Source organism: Callithrix jacchus, chromosome 10 (genome assembly GCF_049354715.1).
Source record: "Callithrix jacchus isolate 240 chromosome 10, calJac240_pri, whole genome shotgun sequence".
Lineage (NCBI taxonomy): Eukaryota > Metazoa > Chordata > Mammalia > Primates > Cebidae > Callithrix > Callithrix jacchus.
The window spans coordinates 68,063,482-68,086,856 of record NC_133511.1 but is presented as its reverse complement, the minus strand read 5'-3'; the positions used below and the strand labels follow the sequence as shown (position 1 = coordinate 68,086,856).

General features: G+C 37.8%; 1 protein-coding gene and 1 non-coding gene across 18 annotated transcripts in view; both read right to left on the bottom strand.

Moving 5' to 3' along the window:
- Positions 1-23,375, bottom strand: part of FCHSD2 (FCH and double SH3 domains 2) — a 300,132-nt gene that overhangs the window by 32,136 nt on the left and 244,621 nt on the right. For 10 of the 17 annotated variants that reach the window (XM_035264145.3, XM_017977813.4, XM_078340293.1 and 7 more), the window contains 2 exons: positions 22,814-22,918; positions 1,192-1,353 (listed from right to left, as the gene is read on the bottom strand). In XM_035264145.3, coding sequence (XP_035120036.1) covers positions 1,192-1,353; positions 22,814-22,918 — 267 coding nt within the window. The remainder of the gene's footprint in view (positions 1-1,191; positions 1,354-22,813; positions 22,919-23,375) is intronic. The other 7 variants (XM_078340290.1, XM_035264148.3, XM_078340298.1 and 4 more) reach the window with 1 other exon arrangement.
- LOC118145896 (U6 spliceosomal RNA) lies at positions 2,808-2,914 on the bottom strand. The gene has a single exon (XR_004731383.1). It is a non-coding gene; the product is annotated as a U6 spliceosomal RNA (small nuclear RNA).

Here is a 23,375-nt window from a genome sequence, read left to right as displayed (position 1 = left end):
AAATAAAGCTTCAACAGATTGTTTTTCCTTAAAATGTACACCCACATGCAATCCTTCTTAAATGTGCAAGTATATTCTCATTAGAAAATCAGAATGCTATCTGACAAAACTTCCAGGAATGTTTTAAAACTTTTGCCAGTTTCTCTAGCAAGCCTGCCTGGTATCTGAAGAGCACAAGCATTTTAAAGAGGCACTGTGAAGATAGTGGGAAGTTGGGAGATTAGAGTTCTAGCTTTTAGTTTGCCACTATTCCATCTCCCTACTTTCCCATACATCCACCATTCACTCCTTCCTTCAAAAAATATTTAAGAACCTACTATGTGCCAGGCACTTTGCTGTGCAGAGCAGGGAACCAGAAAGATATGGCAATTACATTCTAGAAAGGAAGACAGACAACAAACAAAAGAAAACAAATAAAGAAGGTAAGTTCAAACTGTAATTAATACTATTAAGGAAATAAACAGGATGACAGAGAGTAATGGGTGGGGAGGTGACAGTAGGAATTACATTAGTCTGACTAGTGAGGCATTACACATCCACCTATGTAGTACCAGGCAAATCATCAAACTTTTCTGGTACTTAGATATCCAACATGAAAAACTAAGGTTGAACCAGATGACATCAGAGTGGAAAAAGCCCTGGACTTGAAGCAAGAAACTTAAGCTGTGTCTTGGCCTTGTCTGTAAAACTCACCTAAACTCTATGTGAGGAGAATATGAAAGCTTAACAGCTTTCAAGATTTGAAGTCACCTTTAGACTAAGCCCACACACTAAGAAGAGCATTCCTTTCACTTCTTTAAGATTTTGTACAAATCTTTGGATGTTTATTTTCATTTTTCACTAAGGAAGACCTCCAAGAACTTCAGAGACACTAGATTGTTTTCTATTCTGTTACTTATAGACACAAGCATATTTATTTTATGAATAGGATAATGAGTTTGATATATGGGCATTGATAACCCAAACAGTGATCATATATTCTTCATCATACATTAAAAAAAAAACACCAATTTTTTCCTCTCTTTCTTTTCCTGCAACAATTTTAAATCAATTAGTGATAGGCTGAAGAATTATTACCTAAACCACTAGCAAACTATTATCTTTTTTAAAAATTCTGGCTATTAAGTTTGGGTAAAGAGTCAAAGAATCCTTCAACGAAAATCAACTTATATCCAAGAAAAGAAATTGTACCGAGTGTAAAGTGCCATTACTGGTCACTGCAGGAGGGCGGGCCCATCGCTCATTTTCCAGTTCTTCCATTACTTGGTTCATGGCACTCTTTAGCCATGTGTCCACAGAAACACCGATCTGCTTTAGCAGGTCCAGCCGGGCTTCAGCTTTCAATTTAATTATCTAGAGAACCAAGAAAATGGTCAGAAATCAAGGCTTTTTATTATTCACAATAGCAAAGATAGGGAATCAACCCAAATGCCATCAGTGATAGACTGGATAAAGAAAATGTGGTACATATACACCATGGAATACTATATAGCCATAAAAAGGACAGAGAACATGTCCTTTGCAAGGACATGGATGGAACTGCAAGCCGTTATCCTCAGCAAACTAAGGCAGGAACAGAAAACCAAACATCGCATGCTCTCTTCTAAGTGGGAGCTGAACAATGAGAACATATGAACACATGGGTGGGGGAGAACAACACACACTGGGGCCTGTTACGGGGTGATGGGTGGGAAGGGAGAGCATCAAGAAGAATAGCTAATGGATGCTCGGCTTAATACATAGGTGATGGGTTGATCTGTGCAGCAAACCACCACAGCACATGTTCCATGATTACTTGTGCATCACCCTAATAACAAACTTGCACATGTATCCCAGAACTTAAAATAAAAGTTGAAGAAAAGAAAAAAAAAATTAGCTAGGCATGGCATCATGGGCCTGTAGTCCCACCTACTCAGGAGGCTAAGGAGGGAGGATCACTTGAACCTAGGAGGGAGAAGTTGCAGTGAGCTGAGATTGCACCACTGCTCTCCAGCCTGGGGTGACAGAGCAAAAAAAACTGTCATGAAAGGAAATTACTTAACAGGAAAAGAATCATACATGATCCTATTTCTTGCATGGCAAATATTCTCGAGGCTTTGTTCACATGCAGACATATTTTTGCACAACTGTATTTACTGTGGCAATGCAACTTAGCTTTTACTTTTTAAGTTACCATTTATTTGTTTCATTTTTTATTTTTTTGAGATGGAGTCTCTGTCGCCCAGGCTGGAATGCAGTGGTGCAATCTTGGCTCATCACAACCTCCACCTCCCAGGTTCAAGCAAGTCTCCTGCCTCAGCCTCCCTAGTAGCTGGGATTACAGGTACACACCACCACACCTGGCTACTTTTTGTATTTTTAGTAGAGACGGGGTTTTGCCAAATTGTTCAGGCTGGTATTGAACTCCTGACCTCAGGTGATCTACCAGCCTCAGCCTTCCAAAGTGCTGTGATTACAGGTGTGAGCCACCACACCCAGCCAAGTTACCATTTATTATAAACTTCTTGTTTATATCCTTATCAATAAAAGGAAATCAAAGCTTTTTCCCTTCAAATTAATTTCTTCCTAATCTATTAATTAAAACAATCTTGATATTCACTAGCAATTCTTCCCCGGCACAGACGCTAATTTTTCACTTGGATCAGGGCAAGAGAAGGAGGAGAAGAGAAGAGAGGGGAGATAGTGAAGAAGGGAGAGGGAGGGTAGGGGGTAGAAGGAGGAAAAGAGAGAGAGAGACAGACAGAGAGGCAGAGAGAGAACATGAACAGAAGAAACGATCAGGGCCTCCTAACGATGGCATACTTGCCTTAAATATGGACTGCTTCATAAATTTGTGTGTCATCCTTGCACAGGGGCCACGCTAATCTTCTCTGTATCATTCCAATTTTAGTATATGTGCTCCTGAAGCGAGCACATACTTGCATTTTGACAAGGGTACAGTAATTATGATAAATCAAATATAACTTGTGAATAGGAAGAGATCAAGAGTGATAAGGTCTGTTTCCTTGCCCTGTTCCTAAGACTGTGCCTCAGAACATCCTGAAATCCAGCATTTTCAGTAGCCTTCTAACCCATCTCCTGGACTTTTGTCTTCTCTTCTGTAATTCATCTTTTATAGTCTGTGAACAACCTCATCACGTTTCTTCCCTGTTTAAAAACTTCCATGACTTCTATCTAAAAAATTAACTAATTCTTAACCAGGAACGAAAAATATCTTTCACAATTTGGCTGAGTTATTTCCTTCTACTACTTCTTTCCACAGCCTCTATGCTCCCACCCCACTGTCCCACTTGCTGTTCCTCCGATCCATCACATGCTCACAAGCCTGCGTGGATGCCCGTCCCTCTGTAAATGCCTTCTCATTGTTTTTTGATGCCTGGTGAGTGCTTATTTATCAACAGTCCATTCAAAATATAAACCTTTCCACAAAGATTTTTCTAAGTACTTCTCCACCTTCCTTAGGCAGTTAATAACTCCTTTTTCTCTGCTCCTGTGGCACTCTATATAGATCTAATTACAATGTGATAGGCACTAAATTATAGTTAGCTATTTAACTAAGTATGCCTGTTTGATATAACTGGGGGCTCCTTTAAGACTTGAGCACTAACATTCAGCATTATTCTCCTGTTATGTGTTCAGTAATCTTTTTTTTTCTTTTTTTTTGAGATGAAGTTGCACTCTTGTGCCCAGGCTGGAGTCCAATGGTGCAATCTCTGCTCACTGAAACCTCCACCTCCTGGGTTCAAGCAATTCTCCTGCCTCAGCCTCCAGAATAGCTGGGATTTCAGGTATATGCCACCACACTCAGCTAACTTTGTATTGAATAACGTTTTTTGAATGAATATTCTATGTAACAGCACTTCTATTTTTCCAAGAAAAGACTGAATAGGCTCTACCAATTCCGATGAAATTAATCTTGAAAGACTGCCATTCAATGATACTGAGTTATAAGCTACTGTGTCTCTTTAACAATAAAATTTTTAATATTAGAGGACTTCTCTCTAATTTCTAACATTCTTCAGCACAAGCTTAAAGAATTCCCCCTTTGACCTGTCTGCCTTTATTAACTTGTTTGTTGACTAACAGTAATATCTTTGCTTTTAAACTAAATTTATGATGTAGCTGGCAGAAACAGTAAAGATTGAGAATAAAAAGTTCCTATTCTCCAAATTCAAGATAAGAAAGAACTGTTTATTCTTTAGCCCTTGTTCCATAAACCATAAACGAGTAACCACAGAACCAGTTTTAAACCCCTCCTGATCAGATAGTAACTGCTGCTTTGCTCCAACAGCCATGCCTCTGAAAGTCGGCCAATCTGTGACAGCTTCTGCTTCTGCTAGTTCTCCAAACTCTAAACACCAAGGCTAACAAACAGCAAGCCAATCCCTTAAATGTTCCTAGTTTTAGAAATCTGTCAATCCCTGACATCCAAGCTTCTCAAAACCCTATATAACCACACTTGCTTTGTTCAGACAGAATGTGTTTTGTGTCATTCTCTTTTGCCTAGTAATACATTCAGCCTCATTGTTTCACATATGTAAGTGCTGATCTCTTCCTTAATATTTAAGGTTCCACTAAGTTAATTTTGAGGACTCTCAGTTGGTGGCTTTCTATGGGGCTCCTGGAAAAACAAGTTGGAGCTGATGCAGTGGCTTGTAACTGTAGTCCAAGCTATTCAGGAGGCTGAGGAAGGAGGCTCACTTGAGCCTAGGAGTTTGAGGCTGCAGTGAGCTATGATCATGCCTGTGAATAGAGAGCCACTGTACTCCAGTGATACTTTTTGGTACCCTTTTTTTTTTTTTTTTAAGAGCTAGTGTGGTAGCTCTTTTGCCTAGGCTGGTTTCAAACTCCTGAGCTAAAGCAATCCTACTGCCTTGGCCTGCAAAAGTGTTGAGATTACAGGCGTGAACAGCTGTGCCCAGTAGGTACACAATTTTGATTTCCCTCTGAATTCTGTTTGGGGAGTTGATATCAAAAACAATTTGTGTTCTGACTTGTTTCACTGGGCTTTCTTTGCTGAATTAATTTTTTTATCTTAATGTTTTTAAGCAAATAGATTGTTTAAAAAATCAAGGTAAAACTTATATTATCTAAAATTTGCTATCCGAATCATTTAAAGTGCACAATTCAATGGTTTGGGGCACCATATAAATCTTTATATAAGGTAACTGAAATTTTTGGCTTAGAGGCATTCAATTTGGTAAATACTCATAAAAATCTGCTTATTCTTTTCATAATTTCTTTTTTGGTAAAACTTTATTGGCATATAGCTCAGATGACAAAGATTTTTTGGTATACAACTTTTTTTTTTTTAGGACCATACAATTCACTCAAGTTTGCGATTGAATCGCTTATAGCATAATTCATAGTACATGCAACTATCACCACAGTCAATTTTAGAATATTTGATCACATTCAAAAGAAACACATACCATTTACCTATTGCTCCCCAACCCCCTATTCTCTGCAGCCCTGACAACCACTATTCTACTTTCTGTCTATAGATTTGCCTATTCCAGACATTTAACATATATGAAATAATATAATACATGGTCTTTTATGAATAGCTTCTTTCACTTTGTATAATATTTTGAAGATTCATCTATATTGTAGCATGTATAGCATTTCATTCATTTTAATGGCCAAATAACATTCTGTTGTGTGGATATACAACATTATAATGTTTATCCACTTCTCAGTTGGTAGTCATTTAGGTTGTTTCTATTTCTTGGCTATTATGAATAATACAGATTTTAGTGTGGACATGTTTTCATCTCTCTTTGGTATATATATAGGACTAGCACTGCTGGATCATGGAGTAATGCTAAGTTTAACCATCTGGGGAAATACTAGACTGTTTTTGAATGTGGCCACATCATTTGGTTTCACCAGTAGGGTATGAGGGTTTCTCCACATCCTGGCAAACACTTGTTACTGTCTTCCTTTGATTCTAGCCATTCTAGTGGGTGTAAAGTGGTATCTTACTGTTGTTTGCATTTTCCTGATAACTGTTAATGTTAATAATCTTAAAGCCGGGCACGGTGGCTCACGTCTGTAATCCTACTTTGGGAGGCCAGGGCAGGTGGATCACAACGTCAGGAGTTTGAGACTAGCCTGGTCTACATAGTGAAACCCTGTCTCTACTAAAAATACAAAAAACTAGCTGGGCATGGTGCTTGTAATCCCAGCTACTTGGGAGGCTGAGGCAAGAGAATCGCTTGAACCTGGAAGGTGGAGGTTGCAGTGAGCTGATGTTGCGCCATTGCACTCCAGCCAGGGTGACAGCGTGATACTCTGTCTCCAAAAGAAAAGAACAATTTCATGTGCTTATTTATTGGTCATTTGTACATCTTCTTTGGAGAAATGTCTATTCAGATCCTTTTCCCATCTTTAAGCTGAGTAATTTCTTTTCCTTTTATTTCCTTTATTATTAGTAAGAGTTTAAATGTATTCTAGAAGAAAGTCTCTTAGCAGATACGTGATGTGCAAATATTTTCCCCCATTCTGTGAGCTGTCTTTCATTTGCTTGATAGTGTCCTTTGAAACATGAAAGTTTTAAATTTTGATGATGTCTGATTTATCTAGTCTTTCTTTTGCTGCTTAGGCTTTAGTGTTAACTAATCCAAGGCCACAAAGATTTACCCCTATGATTTTTTTGTAAGTTTATTAGCTTTAGCTGTTACATTTAGGTGTTCATTTTGAGTTAGTTTGTGTATATGACCTAAAGTGCGGTTGTTAAGATAATTAACTGGAAGGTCATTAAACTGAGGCAGTTCCCACATTCTGGGTTCCTATATAAGCAAACCAAAACTCAACTCAGTATAAATGGTAAAACAAAACTGAAGCTTGATCATTCAAAAACTGCCAACTACCTTCTAATTAGAAACTTTCTACTGGAATGATCCAAAAAAAGGTTACTACTGTGCCACTTTAACCAATCAAATATTTGCTTTGTTTGCCTCTGAGTTCACCCTATAAAAGCATTCCTTTGGCATTCCATTGGTGAAAAACCCTGAACTGCGTATGATCTGGTGCCGCCCAATTAATTATCACTATTTTCTCAAATAAGAAAAATTTAAAGTGCCTAAGTTTATCTTTTAACAGGGTTAAACGTCATTCTTTTGAATATGGATATTTACTTGTCCTAGTACCATTCTAGTATGCTTTAGTTTTTTTAAGAGATAGGGGCTCACCGTTGCCCAGAATGGAATGCAGTAGTATGATGACAGCTCACTGCAGCCTTAAACTGCTGGACTCAAGTGATCCTCCCACTGCAGCCTTCCCAGTAGCTAGGACTACAATTCCTGGCTAATTTTAAAAAATTTTTGTAGAGACAGCCATCTCACTATGTTGCCCAGGCTGGTCTTGAACTTCTGGCCTCAAGTGTTCTCCTGTCTCAGCCACCCAAATGCTAAGATTACAGGTGTGAGCCACTGTGACTGACCTCTAGTATTCATTTTTTAAAAATGAAATTTATTTTTGTTTTTTAAAAAAGTAAACAAATTCTTTTTTAGAAATCACATATGCAAGTCATTTCATTGCTGAAGCAGAAAAGAGAGAAGTATTCAGTGCATTCTACTTTTTAAAGTAGTTATTCAAGATCTAGTTTTTATAAGATTTATTTTGTCAGTATTTTACCAAACAACCGATAAACATGGTATTTGCCAACTCAGCTTTAGACTGCGGTTCCAGAATTAAACACTGCTAACTTCCCTTTAGGATTTCAGTTGCTTATAAGTTAAAAATTGTCTAAAAGCAGAACTTTCTAGTGTTTTCAAATGAATTTTCATGATTTGCCAACTGATTAAAAATTTTCAGAACATAGCTCTCTGTAAACTTGATGGCATTCCAGATATTACTTGTTCAAATCATTTTTGGAAGCTTTAAAGAGGCAGAGCTTTTACAAATAATATTTTTAAAATCCAGATCTTTTAGGTTACATAATCTTGGTTTATAAATACAATTACCTAGATTTTAACACAAAATTTAACATAAGCATATATAAATGTCAAGCTACAGTTGAATTTATGAAATTTTTTGATAGTTTTAAAGTCTGTAAATCTGATTTGGACTTAATTCATTTGCCTTCAACATATCTCTTCCCTAAGGACTAGAACTGAGTGTATTATACTACTATTTAGGACAGTGCTTTACTTGTAGAATAGCGTCAATAATGGTAGATAATAGTACTTGGTAGATAAAAGGTACTACTCCATCTTTGGTTCCTTAAAAAAAAAGCTCCAAGCAGCTTTTATCATATGTACCAGGAACTGTATCATCTTGTATTTCATTTAATCCAGAAAGCAATTCTAGGGGTCAATACTATAAACTCTATCTAGCTAACTATTATTTATTTGACAGGGTCTCGCTCTGCTGTTCAGGCTGGAGTGCAGTGGTGCAATAATAGTTCACTGTAACCTAGAATTTCTCCTGAGTAGTTGGGACCAGAGGCACATGCCACCACACCTAGCTAATGTTAAAAGTTTCTGTAGAGATGGGGTTTTGCTATGTTGCCCAGGTTGGTATCAAACTCCTGGCCTCAAATGATTCTCCTGCCCTGGCCTCCCAAAATGCTGGAATCAAGAGGTGTGAGCCACCCTGCCTAGCCCCAAAACTCCATTTTACAGATGAGAAAAATGATTTAATCAAGGTCACACCAATTGTGGTAAGTTGTTATATTAAAGGTTCCCAAAGAATCATGCTCCCTCGTATCCATGTAGTCCACTCCCACCATGATTCTGGGCTTGTCCATGTGATTTGCTAGTGGGGTATTTGCCAATGTAATGGAAGCAGAGGACCCTCAGTAGGTGGACTGGACTTCTTGAAATACGCTGTCATCATGCTGGGGAAGTCCAGTTTAACCTATATGCTGACAAAAGGCCACATGGGGAAAAGGCCCAACCATCCCAGCTAAGCCCAGCCTTCTGGCCAATCATCTAGCTGAATATAATTTCTTGAGTAATCTCAGGCAAAATCAGCAAAAGAAATGACCAGATGGCCTGGTATGGTGGCTCACATCTGTGATCCCCGCATTTTGGGAGGCTGAGGTGGGAGGATTGCTGAGCCCAGGAATTGAGGTTTGAGACCAGCCTGGACAAAATAGCGAGACCCTGCCTCTATAAAAATAAAATATTAGCTGGGTTTGGTGGTACATGCCTGTAGTCTCAGCTATTTGGGAGGCTGAGATTGGAGGATCGCTTGAGCCCAGGAGGCTAAGGCTGCAGTCTGGCCTGTGAAACAGAGTGAGATGGTCTCAAAAGAAAATAAAAGAACAAAAGAAATGCACAGTCAGCACCCAGAATGGTAACAGATAATATACCACAGTTGTTTTTGCCATAAAGTTTGGGATGGTTTTCAAAGGCAGCAACAGATTACTGTGTTTAAATGATGTAACCTCCAAATATTTGGGCATTTTCTAGCCACTGTTCTGTTATGGATTTTTAATTTAAGTCTAATTAATCAGAGAACTTACTATGTATAATATCAATCCTTTTAAACTTATTGAAACAGGTTTATGGTCCAGTTTATGGTCTTGTCGAATGTTCTATGTGTACTTTAAAAGAACACATATTCTACTCATATGCAGTGGAGTGTTCTATGAATGCCAATCAGGTAAAGTTCATTAATGATATTGTTCATCTTCTATGTCCTTATTGATTTTCTATCTTCTTATTCTATTATTAAAAGAGGGAAGCTGAAGTCTCCAACTACATTGTAGATTTGTCTATTTCTTCTTTCAGTTCTGCCAGTTTTTGCTTCATATATTTTGTATCATTATTATTACATATACATCCAGGACTATAATATATTCTTGATGCAAATCATTAAAATCATTATGAATTATCCTTCTTAATATTCCTTGTTCTAAAACGTATTTTGTCTAACATTAATATAATCACTTCAGGTTTTGGTTTTTTTTTTTGAGACAGGGTCTCACTTTGTTGTTCAGGCTGCAGTGCAGTGGTACGGCTCAGTGCAGCCTCAACCTCCTGGGCTCATCCTCCCACCTCAGCTTAGCCTCCTCAGTAGCAGGGACTACAGGCGTGCACCACCATACCCAGCTAATTTTTATATTTTTTTGTAGAGACGGGGTTTTGCCACTTCAGTTTTTTAATGATTAGTGTTTGTTCTCCTGTGATAAGCAACAGCTAAAATTTCTCCTGGATTTTCTGCCTTTCAATTATTATTTCCTGCCAAGCTCCTTGGAGTCTCTGTTCCACCTATGTACTCAGGTATCAGCCAAGGATTTGGAAAGGCTTTCCAAATGACATCCACCTTCAGGCCAGTAAGACAAAGGTTCTGCTTAAATTCTGGTTGTGCTGCTCCTCACAGATGCGGAACTATATAAAGGAAATGTCACCAAGTATAGTCCCATTCTTTCAAGAAGAAATTCTTCTCCAGGTTTTACATGCTTTAGGTCATTTTCCAGTTCTATTAAATACTTTCTGTTTTAATATTTTTACCCCATATTGTCATCACAATAATTAGTCTTATATAAGCTAGTACCCCATTACAAGCAGAAAATCTTTTAGAGATATATTTATTCTATATTCAAAGAGAATTATAAAGAAGTCTAAACTTTTACTCAATAGTTTACTATTAATACCAATATTCATGTTGTAGTTCTGAAAGTGCTTAATATATACTGCAGTTATTATTCTATAACATACAAAGCAAGATGGGCATGGTGGCTCACGTCTATAATCTCAACACTTTGGAGGCTGAGGCAGGCAGACTCAAGACTAGCCTGAGAACTCAAGAGCCCAGGAGCTCAAAACTAGCCTGGGAAACATGGGGAAAGCCTGTCTCTACAAAAAATGCAAAAATTAGCTGGGTGTGATGGCACATGCCTGTAGTCCCAGCTATTTGGGAATGAAGGTGGGAGGATTGCTTGAGCCTGGGAGATGGAGGCTATGGTGAGCGCCACTGCACTCCAGCCTGGGTGACAGAGTGAGATCCTGTCTCTAAATAAATAAATAATTTAAAAGATATATAAAGCAAATAACATTATATGAAAATATGATTAGGAATAAAACTTTTTAGTGTAAGAGGAAAAAAAGACATAAATATATGTAAAATCAAAGAGGTTTAATAAAATCCCTCTAGTTGGGCATAATGGCATGCATCTGTAGTCACGACTACTTTGGAGGCTGAGGCAGGAGGATCGTTTGAGTCTAGGAGTTCCAGGCTGTAGTATACTATGATTGTTCCTTTGAAGAGCCACTGCATTCCAGCCTGGGAAACATATTGAGACCCTGTCTCTAAAAATAAATAAAATCCCTCTAATTGTCCATTTTAATTGGAAATATCAACACGGACTCATGAATTTAAAAAAGTTGTCTCTAGCTCTAACAACAAAGAAAAGATTTTTTTAAAAAAGTGATACTTAGAACAATAAGCACCTTCACAGCCCAGGCTTTAGTGTCTAAATACCATTTTCTATTAACAGAATTGGAGCTTCTTGGAGAAACATCTAATTCTAAGTCTGGGCAGGAAAAACACAAGGTGAGTTTGTGATAACTTGTGCTAGAAAGAAAGTGTTCAAGGACTAATGGGGGTAATGTCAAAAGTACACAGAAGTCAGCTGAATGGACTCCCAGTTTTAGACAATATGGGGTGGAATTTAAATTATATGGGATTTAAAATGACCACTGAAATTGATAATACACTAAATGGATAAAAATGTATAATAAGTTGAAATGATGTCGGGTGAAACTCCAAGAGGATAGGCAAATAACAACCACCAAGGAAAGAACATCTAAAGTAGAGCTATGAACTGAAAAATTCTTAGAGTTTGTACAGGGTTAGAAGATATTACAACTCTGTGGTGGCTTACACCTGTAATCCTAACACTTCGGGAAACCAAGGCAGGCAGATCAGCTGATGTCAGGAGTTCAAGACCAGCCTGGCCAACATGGTGAAACCCATCTCTACTAAAAATACATTTAAAAAAAATTAGCTGGGTGTGGTGACAGCCACCTGTAATCCCAGCTACTTGGGAGGCTGAGGCAGGAGAATTGCTTGAACCCAGGAGGTGGAGGTTGCAGTGAACTGAGATCACTGCCACTGTACTCAATCTTGCAAGACCAAGTGAGATTCCTTAAAAAATAAAAATAAAAAAAAGATATTACAACTCTATCTAGTCAGAGTTGAGAGAAGTTGGTGGATACCTATGGCATTAGTATAGGGCTAATTTATATCTAAATTTATCTCTAGACCAACCCAAACAAAGTTTAAAAACAAGATTCAAAATGATCAAACTGATCTGCAAGTAACTGACCTGGTAGCCAAAACAAAACTCAACAGTTTTTATAAGAAGAAAATAAGAATCTAGAAAGTTAATAACCAAACAGTCACTATCCCCAGATTCAGTAAAACCTTAGTAGATATTTGAAAAGCAGAAAAACAAGAGCCAAGAGAAAAATCAGTCAACAGAAAGAGTGAAATCAGAGATGATGGAATGAGTAGACAAGAACTTTAAAATTGCTATTATAAATATTCTTAGAGGTTTTCTTTAGAAAAACATGAAGACAGGAATGAACTGGAAGATAAAGAAGAACCAAATAGAAATGATAGAGCTAAAAATATAACATTTGAAATAAAAATTCACAAGATGGCTTTAACAGTATAGTTTATACACTATAGAGAAAATACCCATAAGTTTTATAGACACTAATAATAATTCATCCAATTAAGACTGAGATAAAAAATAAGGCTGAATAAAAATGAGAGGAATGAGCTTAGCACATGACATGTAGGATAGTATCAAGTGATTTAATATTTGTGTAACTGGAATCACAGACGAGGGCAGAAAAGATATATCAAGACATAAGGAGCAGGGCATGGTGGCTCATGCCTGTAATCCCAGCTACTCAGGAGACTGAGGCAGGAGAATTGCTTGAACCCAGAGGCAGAGATTGCAGTTAGCAAAGATTGTGCCACTGCACTCCAGCCTGGGCAACAAGAGCAAAACTCTGTCTCCAAAAAAAAAAAAGAAGAAATCAAGAAAATAATCCTGGAGAGAGAGAGATCCAAGATGGCTGATTACTAGCAGCTCAGGATTGTAGCTCCCAGTGAAAGCACAGAAAACGAGAGGATGCCACACCTTCAGACAAATTTTTGTTGCTCACGGACCAGGAGATTCCCAGCAGAGAAGGCCCACAGGTCGCCAGGGTGACTCTTATGGCCGGCGTGGTGGTTTTGCTGGTGCTCTGGCGCAGCGGTTCTTGGTGCAGAGTGAATGGAACTGGGTCCCCTTTTGGTCGACATTTGGAGCTCCAGGAAGGCAGCCTATTCAGCTGATTGAAAAAGGGACTCAAGAGGGAAGCCAGACCAGAGATTCCCGGGCAGAAAAGCACCATAAGTTTAATGCTGCTGTTTTAGCCGGCGCAGTGGGTTGCTCAGATTCCGGCGCTGGGAATCAATAAGTTGGACGTCCACTCAGAGACCTAACTTGAAAGTCGGTAATTACAAAGACGACAGGTGAATAAATTTACAATGATGGGAAGAAATCAGCGCAAAAAGGCTGAGAATACCCAAAATCAGAATGCCTCTCCCTCTACAGGGGATCACAGTTCCTCATCAACAAGGGAACAAGGCCTGATGGAGAACGAGTGCATTCCAATAATAGAATTAGACTTCAGAAGGTGGATAATAAGAAACTTCTGTGAGTTAAAAGAACATGTTCTAGCCCAATGTAAAGAAACTAAGAACTTTGAAAAAAGGTTTGACGAAATCCTAATGAGAATAGACAATTTAGAGAGGAATATAAGTAAATTAATGGAACTGAAGAATACGAGAACTCCACAAAGTATGCACAGGTTTTAACAGTCGAACTGATCAAGCAGAAGAAAGGATATCAGAGGTCAAAGACCAACTTAATGAAATGAGAAGACAAGATTAGAGAAGAAAGCATAAAAAGGAATGAGCAAAGTCTCCAAGAAATATGGGACTATGTGAAAAGACCTAATTTACATTTGATAGGTGTACCTGAATGTCATGAAGAGAATGAATCCAAGCTGGAAAATATTCTTCAGGATATTATTCAGGAAAACTTTCCTAACCTAGTAACGCAGGACAATACTCAACTCCAGGTAATACAGAGAACACCACAAAGATATTGCTCAAGTAGAACAACCCCAAGACATATAATCATTAGATTCACCAGGGTTGAAATAAAGGAGAAAATTTTAAGGGCAGCTAGAGAGAAAGGTCAGGTTACCCATAAAGGGAAGCCTATCAGACTCACAGCAGATCTCTCAGCTGAAACCCTACAAACTAGAAGAGAGTGGGGGTCAATATTCAATATCCTCAAAGAAAAGAATATTCAACCCAGAATCTCATATCCAGCCAAATTAAGCTTCATAAATGAAGGAAAAATAAAATTTTTCACAAACAAGCAAGCACTCAGAGATTTCATCACCACCAGGCCTGCTTTACAAGAGCTTCTGAAAGAAGCACTATACACAGAAAGGAACAACCAGTATCAGTCATCCCAAAAACTTACCAAAAGGTAAAGAGTATCTTCATAATGAAGACTCTATATCAACTAATGGGCAAAATAGCCAGCTAGCATTAAACGCCAATATTAAACTCACAAACATCAATATTAATCCTAAATTTAAATCGACTAAATGCCCCAATCAAAGACACAGACAGGCAAATTGAATAAAAAGTCAAAACCCATCAGTACGCTGTATCCAGATCCATCTCATAAGTAAGGACACACAAAGACTCAAAACAAAGGGTTGGTGGAAGACTCACCAATCAAAGAGCAAAAAAAAAAAACAAAAAAAAACAAAAAAACAGGAGTCGTAACTTTCGTCTCTGACAAAATAGACTTTAATAGTAACAAAGACTAAAAGAAACAAAGAAGGATATTACATAATGGTAAAAGGATCAATGCAACAACAGGAGTCAATGATCATAAATATATAAGCACCCTACATAGGAACACCCAGATACATAAGACAAGTTCTTAATGACTTATAAAGAGACTTGGACTCCTGCACAATAATAGCAGGAGACTTTGACACCACATTGTTAATATTTGATAGAGCAATGAGATAGAAAATTAACAGGGACATCTATAATTTGAACTCAGACCGGGAACAAGTAAACTCAGTGAATATTTATAGAATTCTTCACCCAGGTCCACAGAACACTCATTTTTCTCAGTATCACATTACACCTATTTTGAAAGTGACCACATAAGTGGAAGTAAATCACTCTTCAGCATTTGCATAGCATTTCACAGACTTAAATGAAATATTGGTTGGCTGTTTGTTATTTTCTTCCCTTATTCCTTCCTGTCTCTGCTGTTAAGCACAATTATCGGCATAAAAGAGGTTTTTAATACCTATTTTTAGACTGCATTCCAGCCTGGGCAATAGAGCAAGACTCCTGTTCTCTCTCCCCCTTTCTCTTTCTTTCTTTCAAAAAGAAAAAGAAAGAAAGAAAGAAAGTAATCCTATTTACAATAGCTACCGAAAACAAAACAAGCCAAAAAAGAAAAACCCCAGGAATAAATTTAACGAAGGAGGTGAAAGATCTCTACAAGGAAAACTACAAAACACTGATGAAAGAAATTGAAGAGAACACAAACAAATGAATCCATGCTCATAAATCAGAAGAATTAATATTGTTAAAATGATCATACTACCCAAAGCCATCTACAGGTTCAGTGCAATTGCTATCAAAATCGATTACATTCTTTACAGAAATAGAAAAAAAAAATTCTAAAATTTATATGGAACCACAAAAGACCATGAATAGCTAAAGCAATTCTAAGCAAAAATAATAAAGCTGGAAGTAATATATTACTTGACTTTAGTAACCAAAACAGCATGTTAGTGTCATAAATCCAGACATACAGACCAATGGAACAGAATAGAGGCCCCAGAAATGATGCACTTACAGCCAACCAATTTTTCACAAAGATGCCAAGAACCTGCACTGGGGGAAGGACACCCTCTCTTCAAAAAATGCTGCTGGGATAACTGAATATCCACATGCCAAAGAATGAAACTAGACCTCTATCCCTCACCATAGATAAAAATCAGCTCAAAATGATTAAAGACTGAAAACGTAAGACCCAATATTATAGCTGAGCACAGTGGTTCATGCCTGTAATCTTAGCACTTTGGGAGGCTGAGGTGGGTGGATGGCTTGAGCCCAGGAGCTCGAGATCAGCCTGGGCAACATGGTGAAACCCCATCTCCATTAAAATTACAACAGAGGTGAAGGGATCACCTGAGCCTGGGGAGGCCAAGGCTACAGTGATCTGTGATCATGCCACTGCACTCCAGCCTGGGCGACAGTGACACCCTGTCTCAAAAAACAAAAAACAAAAACCATAGGGGAAATGGTTCTGGACATTTTATGACTGAGACTTTAAAGCCACAGGCAATGAAACAAAAAATAAACAAATACAACTAAATTAAATTAAAAACTCTATTCGGCAAAGGAAACAATCAACAGAGTTAACAGATAACCCTACAGAATGTAAGAAAATTACTTGCAAACTATTCATGCAACAAGGGACTAATATCCAGAATATACACGGAACTGAAACAACTCAATAGCAAAACACCACTTAATCTTATTAAAAAGTGCCCACGGGATCTGTAACCACTTTTCTCAAAAGAAGACATAATAACCAATAGGTATATGAAAAAATACTCAACATCACTTATCATCAGTAAAATGCAAATTCAAACCTGATATCAAAACCAAAATCAGATATCATCTGAACCCAGTTAGAATCGCTGTTATTAGAAAGACAAAAAATAACAAGTGCTAGTGAAGATGCAGATAAAAGAGAACTCTTATGCACTGTTGGTGGGAATGTAAATTAGTACAGCCATTATGGAAAATAGCACGGAGGTTTCTGAAAAGACTAAAAATAGACCTACTATATGATCCAGCAATCCCTCTTTTGGGTATCCAAAGGAAAGAAAATCAGTATATCAAAGTCATACCTTCATCCCATCTTTATTACAGCACTATTCACAGTGGCCACGATGTAGAATCAACCTAGGTATCTACAATGAATGAGGTAAATGTGATATATGTACACAATGGAATACTATTCAGCCATAAAAAATAATGAAATCCTGTCATTTACAGCAATATGAATGGAACTGGAGGTCATTGTGCTAAGTGAATTAAGCCAGGCACAGAAAGACAAATATCACATGTTCTTACTCATGTGTGGGAGCTAAAAAATGTTAGTAAAAGAAGTCAAGAGTAGAATGATGGTTATCAGAAGCTGGGAAGGATTAGGGGGAAGGAGATGAAGAGAGACTGGGGAATAAAAGAAAGAAGCAAACAGACAGATGGAATAAGTTCTAGTGTTTAATAGCTTAGCAGGGTGACTATAATTAATAATTTATTATCTATTTCAAAATAACTAGAAAATTTCAAATGTTCTAAATACAAAGAAATTATAAATGTCTGAGGTGATAGATATCTTAATTACTCTAATTTGATCATTATACACTGTATGCATGTATCAAAATATCACATGTACCCCATAAATATGTACAATTATTTTGTATCAATAAAAACTAAGAAGCCAAAAAAAGAAAATAAAGAGTGCCTAAATAAGTGGAAAGACACATCATGTTCATGAATTAAAAGACTTAATATTGTTGAGAAGTCAATTCTCCTCAAATTATTTGTGGATTTAATGCAATCCCAATCAAAATGCCCACATGGCAATGAGAATAGTCCAAATAATTCTAAAACAAAAATAGTGTTGGAGGAATTATATTATCTGATTTCAAGACTTAGAATGTCATTAAGACTGTGATACTGGCATAAGTACACTCATCTAGACCAATGGAATTGAATACAATCTAGAAAATATTCATACATATATGATTAGTTGTTTTCAATATAGGTGCAAAGGTAACGGGAAAAGCATACTCTTTAAACTGTGATGGTGGAACAACTGGCTATCTATATAGGAAAAAACCAAAACAAAAGAAAACCATGACCCTTAACTCATAACAGACCTTAACAATTCAACTTGAAATGTTTAGGATCATAGTCCACAAAGAAAACCCTAAACTATTTAACACTTCTAGAAGAAAACATAAGAGAATATATCACAGCCTTCATCAGGCGAAAATTTCTTAGAACATAAAAAACAATAATAATAGAGGACAAAATTCATAAATTAGATCTCATCAAAATTAAAAGTTTCTAATCTGAAAAATGAAAAGGTAAGCCAAAGACTGGAGAAAATATTCACAATACATGTATCTAAATAAGGACTAACATCCAGAAAACATAAAGAATTGTTATAACTCAGTAATAAGACCAATCCAAATTTGGGCAAAAGATATTAACAAATACTTTACTAAAGGGGATATATGAATGGCCAATAAACTTATAAAAAGATGTTCAGCATCATTAATGTTACTAGTGTGAAGTCAAATGCAATTCAAAACCACAGTGAGATACCATTACATACACAGACTCAAATGGCTAAATTTAAAAAGACGGACAAGTCGGGGGCAGTGGCTATTGCCTGTAATCCCAGCACTTTGGGAGGCCAAGGGAGGCGGACTGCTTGACCCACAAGTTCAAGACCAGCCTGGGCAACATGGCGAAATTCCATCTCTACAAAAAAAAAAAAGAAAAATAAGCCAGGCATGGTGGTGTGTGCCTGTAGTCCCAGCTCCTCAGAAGGCTGAGGTGGGAGAATTGTTTGAACCCAGAGGTTGAGGCTGCAGTAGGCTGAGATCATGCCACTGCACTCCAACCTGGGTGACAGAGTGAGATGGAGTTTCGCTCTTGTTACCCAGGCTGGAGTGCAATGGTGCGATCTCAGCTCACTGCAATCTCCGCCTCCTGGGTTCAGGCAATTCTCCTGCCTCAGCCTCCTGAGAAGCTGGGATTACAGGCATGCACTACCGTGCCCAGCTAATTTTTTGTAGGTGGCTCACGCCTGTAATCCCAGCACTTTGGGAGGCCAAGGCGGGTGGATCATGAGGTCAAGAGATCGAGACCATCCTGGTCAACATGGTGAAACCCTGTCTCTACTAAAAATACAAAAAAAAAATTTTAATGAGGTCATAATAATGCCCAAGGGAAAAAAAATACCCATTTATCTCTGCTGGAGGTGACTAGCACTTGCTAATAGCAAAGAGGAAAGAAAGATCTTTATCATGGGAAGATCTGGTAGCACACCACCTTATTAAGTGACTACTCTTAGTATCATTAATAGCAGGACAACTTGATATTATGATTATGTGATGAAAGACATTAATATCATCTATGAACTATTTTGCCTAAAATACTAACCTGCTTCTAATCAGATCTTAAGACCTAACTTTCATTTTACAGAACACAATTAATTTGTCAATCTAACAAACACATAGAGCCAGTATTGCAAGATACAATAGTTGAATCTAGATGTTAGGAAAGACATGTTTATTATTCTTTTTTTTTAACAGTCGTCAATGTGCAACATGTTTATTCTTCATATTTTCTGTATGTTTGAAAATTTTCAGTAAAAAATGATATAAATGATTAGTCAAGAGGTCTGCTAACAGCATGAATACAGTGAATCCTCCTAATGATAGGCCCAGAGGTAATGAAAATTTGGAAATAATGTGATTAGAAATATATCTATATCTATCTGTATAGATGTACTTACCTACTTAGATATAGGGACTTGCTCTGTTCCCCAAGCTGGAGTGCAGCGGTCCAATCATGGCTCACTGCAGACAGACCTCCCAGGATCAGGCCTCTGCCTCCCAAGTAGCTGGGACTACAGGCACATGTCACCACACCCAGCTAATTTCTTTTCATTTTTGTAGAGATGAGGTCTCACTGTGTTGCCCAGGCTGGTCTCAAATTCCTGAGCTCAAGCGATCTTCCTGTCTCGGTCTCCCAAAGTGTTGGAATTATAGGCATGAACCACTGCATCTGGCCTAAAATTTTTGTTTTAATAGCAGCGTCACTCTTGTTATTAACTTTGAAATAATGAGGCCTCACATTTTATATAACCAGCTTTATCTCTTTTGTATAGGTATTTATAATAAATAAATAACTATCAAATGAAAAGCGAAAAATCAATGGAGATGATATACAGGTAGAAGAAAGGAAAAGGGTATGTGCAGAAACCATTATTGTTAATTCCTTTGAAGACTCTCATGGTCTAGCCTATCCAAAAATTTTATTATGATAATCCTGTAAGCACCACCCCAGTAAATATGCCCTCATATTTACTGGCTAATTTTAGTTAGGCTATTTTTCATATCTGGTAAGTGGAAACCAAGTGAGAGATTATTTTATGCTAACAATAAAATTAATTAAATGCTACAGATATTCAAAAAAGAAAATGGATCTGCTATTATGGTTTTAGCATACTATATTCCACATTTTTTGGTAAGAAAACTATCTTTGAGAATGCAGACATAAAATTAGAAGAGGTAAGACATCGTGTGACAAGAATTTCACTTCATGTTTTTAGTTTGAAACTAACAAACACAGTCTAGTTCAGCACACTATGGAAATAATAGGTCATTCGGCCTAAATAAAGACTCTGTGCGCCTGATACCCACCACTGCTACTACTAGGGATGGTGGGAGGTTTGGTGAAGTTAGGTTACTGGTTGGTGACACCACGCATGGAGTCTAGAAATGGAAAATACACAAAATATCCTTCCAAAAATCTCTGACATTTGTCTCAAAATAATTACTCCGGTTCCACCAAGGTTCTGAACAACTGGCTTCATCTAGAGCATGGAGAAACGAACAGGAATAACTCTTCTACCATAGGCCAGTGTTTCTTGGAGTAGGCAAGGGCTTGCCAACACTACTTGGCCAGCACCCTAGGACAGTGGTTTAGCCATGACCCTGAATTCAGAGAGGAAAATGACTAGTAACTGTATACCCTGCCCTCCTCACTATGGAGGCTGTCAATTAGACAGTTCCAAGAATGAAGTGGAAGTGGGGTTACTAGGGTTTTTCCAGCCCAGGCAGATGGCAAGCCTGTTCTGATTCAGATCACTTCAATGGGGCTGTGCCAAAAACATGCTCATTCATATTCTCTACACTTGCCTACACTGTCTCTCCCTTTATCCCACAACCAGTGAAGCACTTTTTCAAAGGGAGTGTTAGAAAACCACTAATTTAGATTAAACTTAAACCAATGCAGGGATTCCTTGTATGGGAAATACCTATTTATTTCCCTGAAAGATTCGTGCCCAGAATCTTCTCACACACTTACAGGCTGCACTATGTCCCAGGGGTGCTTATTCTGTCTTTGGGAAGAGCTGACTATTAGAAAGTATTTCTCAATACTAAACTCACATCTGCTTCCTTCCTACCTTCATCTTTTGGTTCAAGTTCTACCTCTTGAAATTGCATGACACGAATCTGATCTGCTATCCCCTTTTCTCTGACTAATCAAATACTACTGATCTGCCAGTATACATCTTAAGTCTGCCTCTTCTGTGTTACCTCCACAACAATCCCCCCTAGAGTGATTTCTGTGTCCTCTGGGTTCTTTAACTATACTTTATGCACCACTTCTCAGCACTTACGCTTTACCCTCTTAGTTATCTTTGGCTTTCTTTATGCCTTTCTAACAAGAGCATAATCTTTTGATGGCTGAAGGGTGTCAGTCTTTTATAAATATTTACCTCCATAACCCTTTAACATGTTGCTGCTGAGTAGATAAAAGTGTGTGCACAGGTCCTCCCTGAATTGGCCCTAACTACGATGAGTTTACTTACTTTCTACCACATTTCCTCATAAAAATCCTCTACTCTAGCTGGGCGCGGTGGCTCATGCCTGTAATCCCAGCACTTTGGGAGGGCGAGGTAGGCAGATTACAAGGTCAGGCGATAAAGACCATCCTGGCTAACATAGTGAAACCCCTTCTCTACTAAAAATACATAAAATTAGCTGGGTGTGGTGGTGCATGCCTGTGGTGGTGCTACTTGGGAGGCTGAGGTGGGAGAATTGCTTGAACCTGGGAGGCGGAGGTTGCAGTGAGCCGAGATTGCATCACTGCACTCCAGGCTGGGCAATGGAGGAAGACTTGGTCTCAAAACAAAACAAAAAATTCTCCACTCTAATCACTTCCAGTTACCAAATTACACCCTGTGTCTTCCTCATTTGCTAATATTTTCTTGTTTCCTATCTCAACCTCTCTCCATGTACGGCAGGGAATATTAGCCTCAGGCATATGAACTCTAAACGCTACACATAAAACGTACATTTTTGTGTGTGGGAGAGAATGTTTCATACAACTCTCAAAGGTCTAATGACTCCACAAAAAATTAAAATCCACTATTATAAATTTTTTCCCATCTCTGCTTAACCAAATCTACCCTATTCCTAAAAGCCTAGCTCATGCCCCTGGATCCAGGGAACCTTCCATATGGGGGAGATTTCCTAAGCTCTGAACATGTATATAGATCTCGCTATATAAGGAGATAGATATATCTAAATTGAAATATACACAGACATATATATATATAAATTTTTTTACCATTAATTTCTGTGGTTTATTATGTACCTTGTAGAAATTTTAAAATTAGTGTCTTCATTGTGACTTAAATCTGTGTTTAATGTTACGTAACTGTAAACTTTACAGCACGTTCAGCGTCTTTGTGTTATAGGCACTGCCTTCCATAGAGCAGGTACTTAACAAATACTACTGTGGACATGAATGAAGACAGTGAATCACCTTCATCTCAATGTATGAAGAAAGTCAGTTTTAAAGGTGCATATCACAGCTGTGACAGTGTCATTAGATCTGGGCAAAATGCCACAATTAGCTGCCACTTTACCTCTGCTTTACGAATATTTTCTCTAGCTTCATCTATTTTCTGTTCCAGCTCTGCTCGGCTTTGTTCTGATACAGCAACTCCATGACACTCCAGATCATTTAGAACCTATTAAAGAAAATGGGACAATAATGATGACTGTTTTTTACTTTTCATCTTCCTTAAGTGACTATTTAGGTAATTCAGAAGGCTTTAGTGACTAGTAACCGTATATTTTTTTCATTTATTTATTTTTGAACATTTTGAAATAATTATAGACTTACTAGTAGCAAAATTACTGCAAAGAGTCCCTTCAGTGGGGAAGCCTGTGAGATAACCAGGACCAGCCACTATCTGATTGCTGCCACATAAGAGATCCCAAGGGAAAACTGCTAAGCTGAGGCCACCCCATACTCAGATTAGTGAGACATAATCATAATGTAAAAACCCTCTTGTTTGAGGTGGTTTGTTAAGCAGCATTACATAAGTGCTACATTGCATCTGAGATGCCTGTCAGATAGTGAAAAGAAGATGTCAAAACAGGCAAGATACTATATGGATATATAGCAGTAGCAAGGCCCAATGT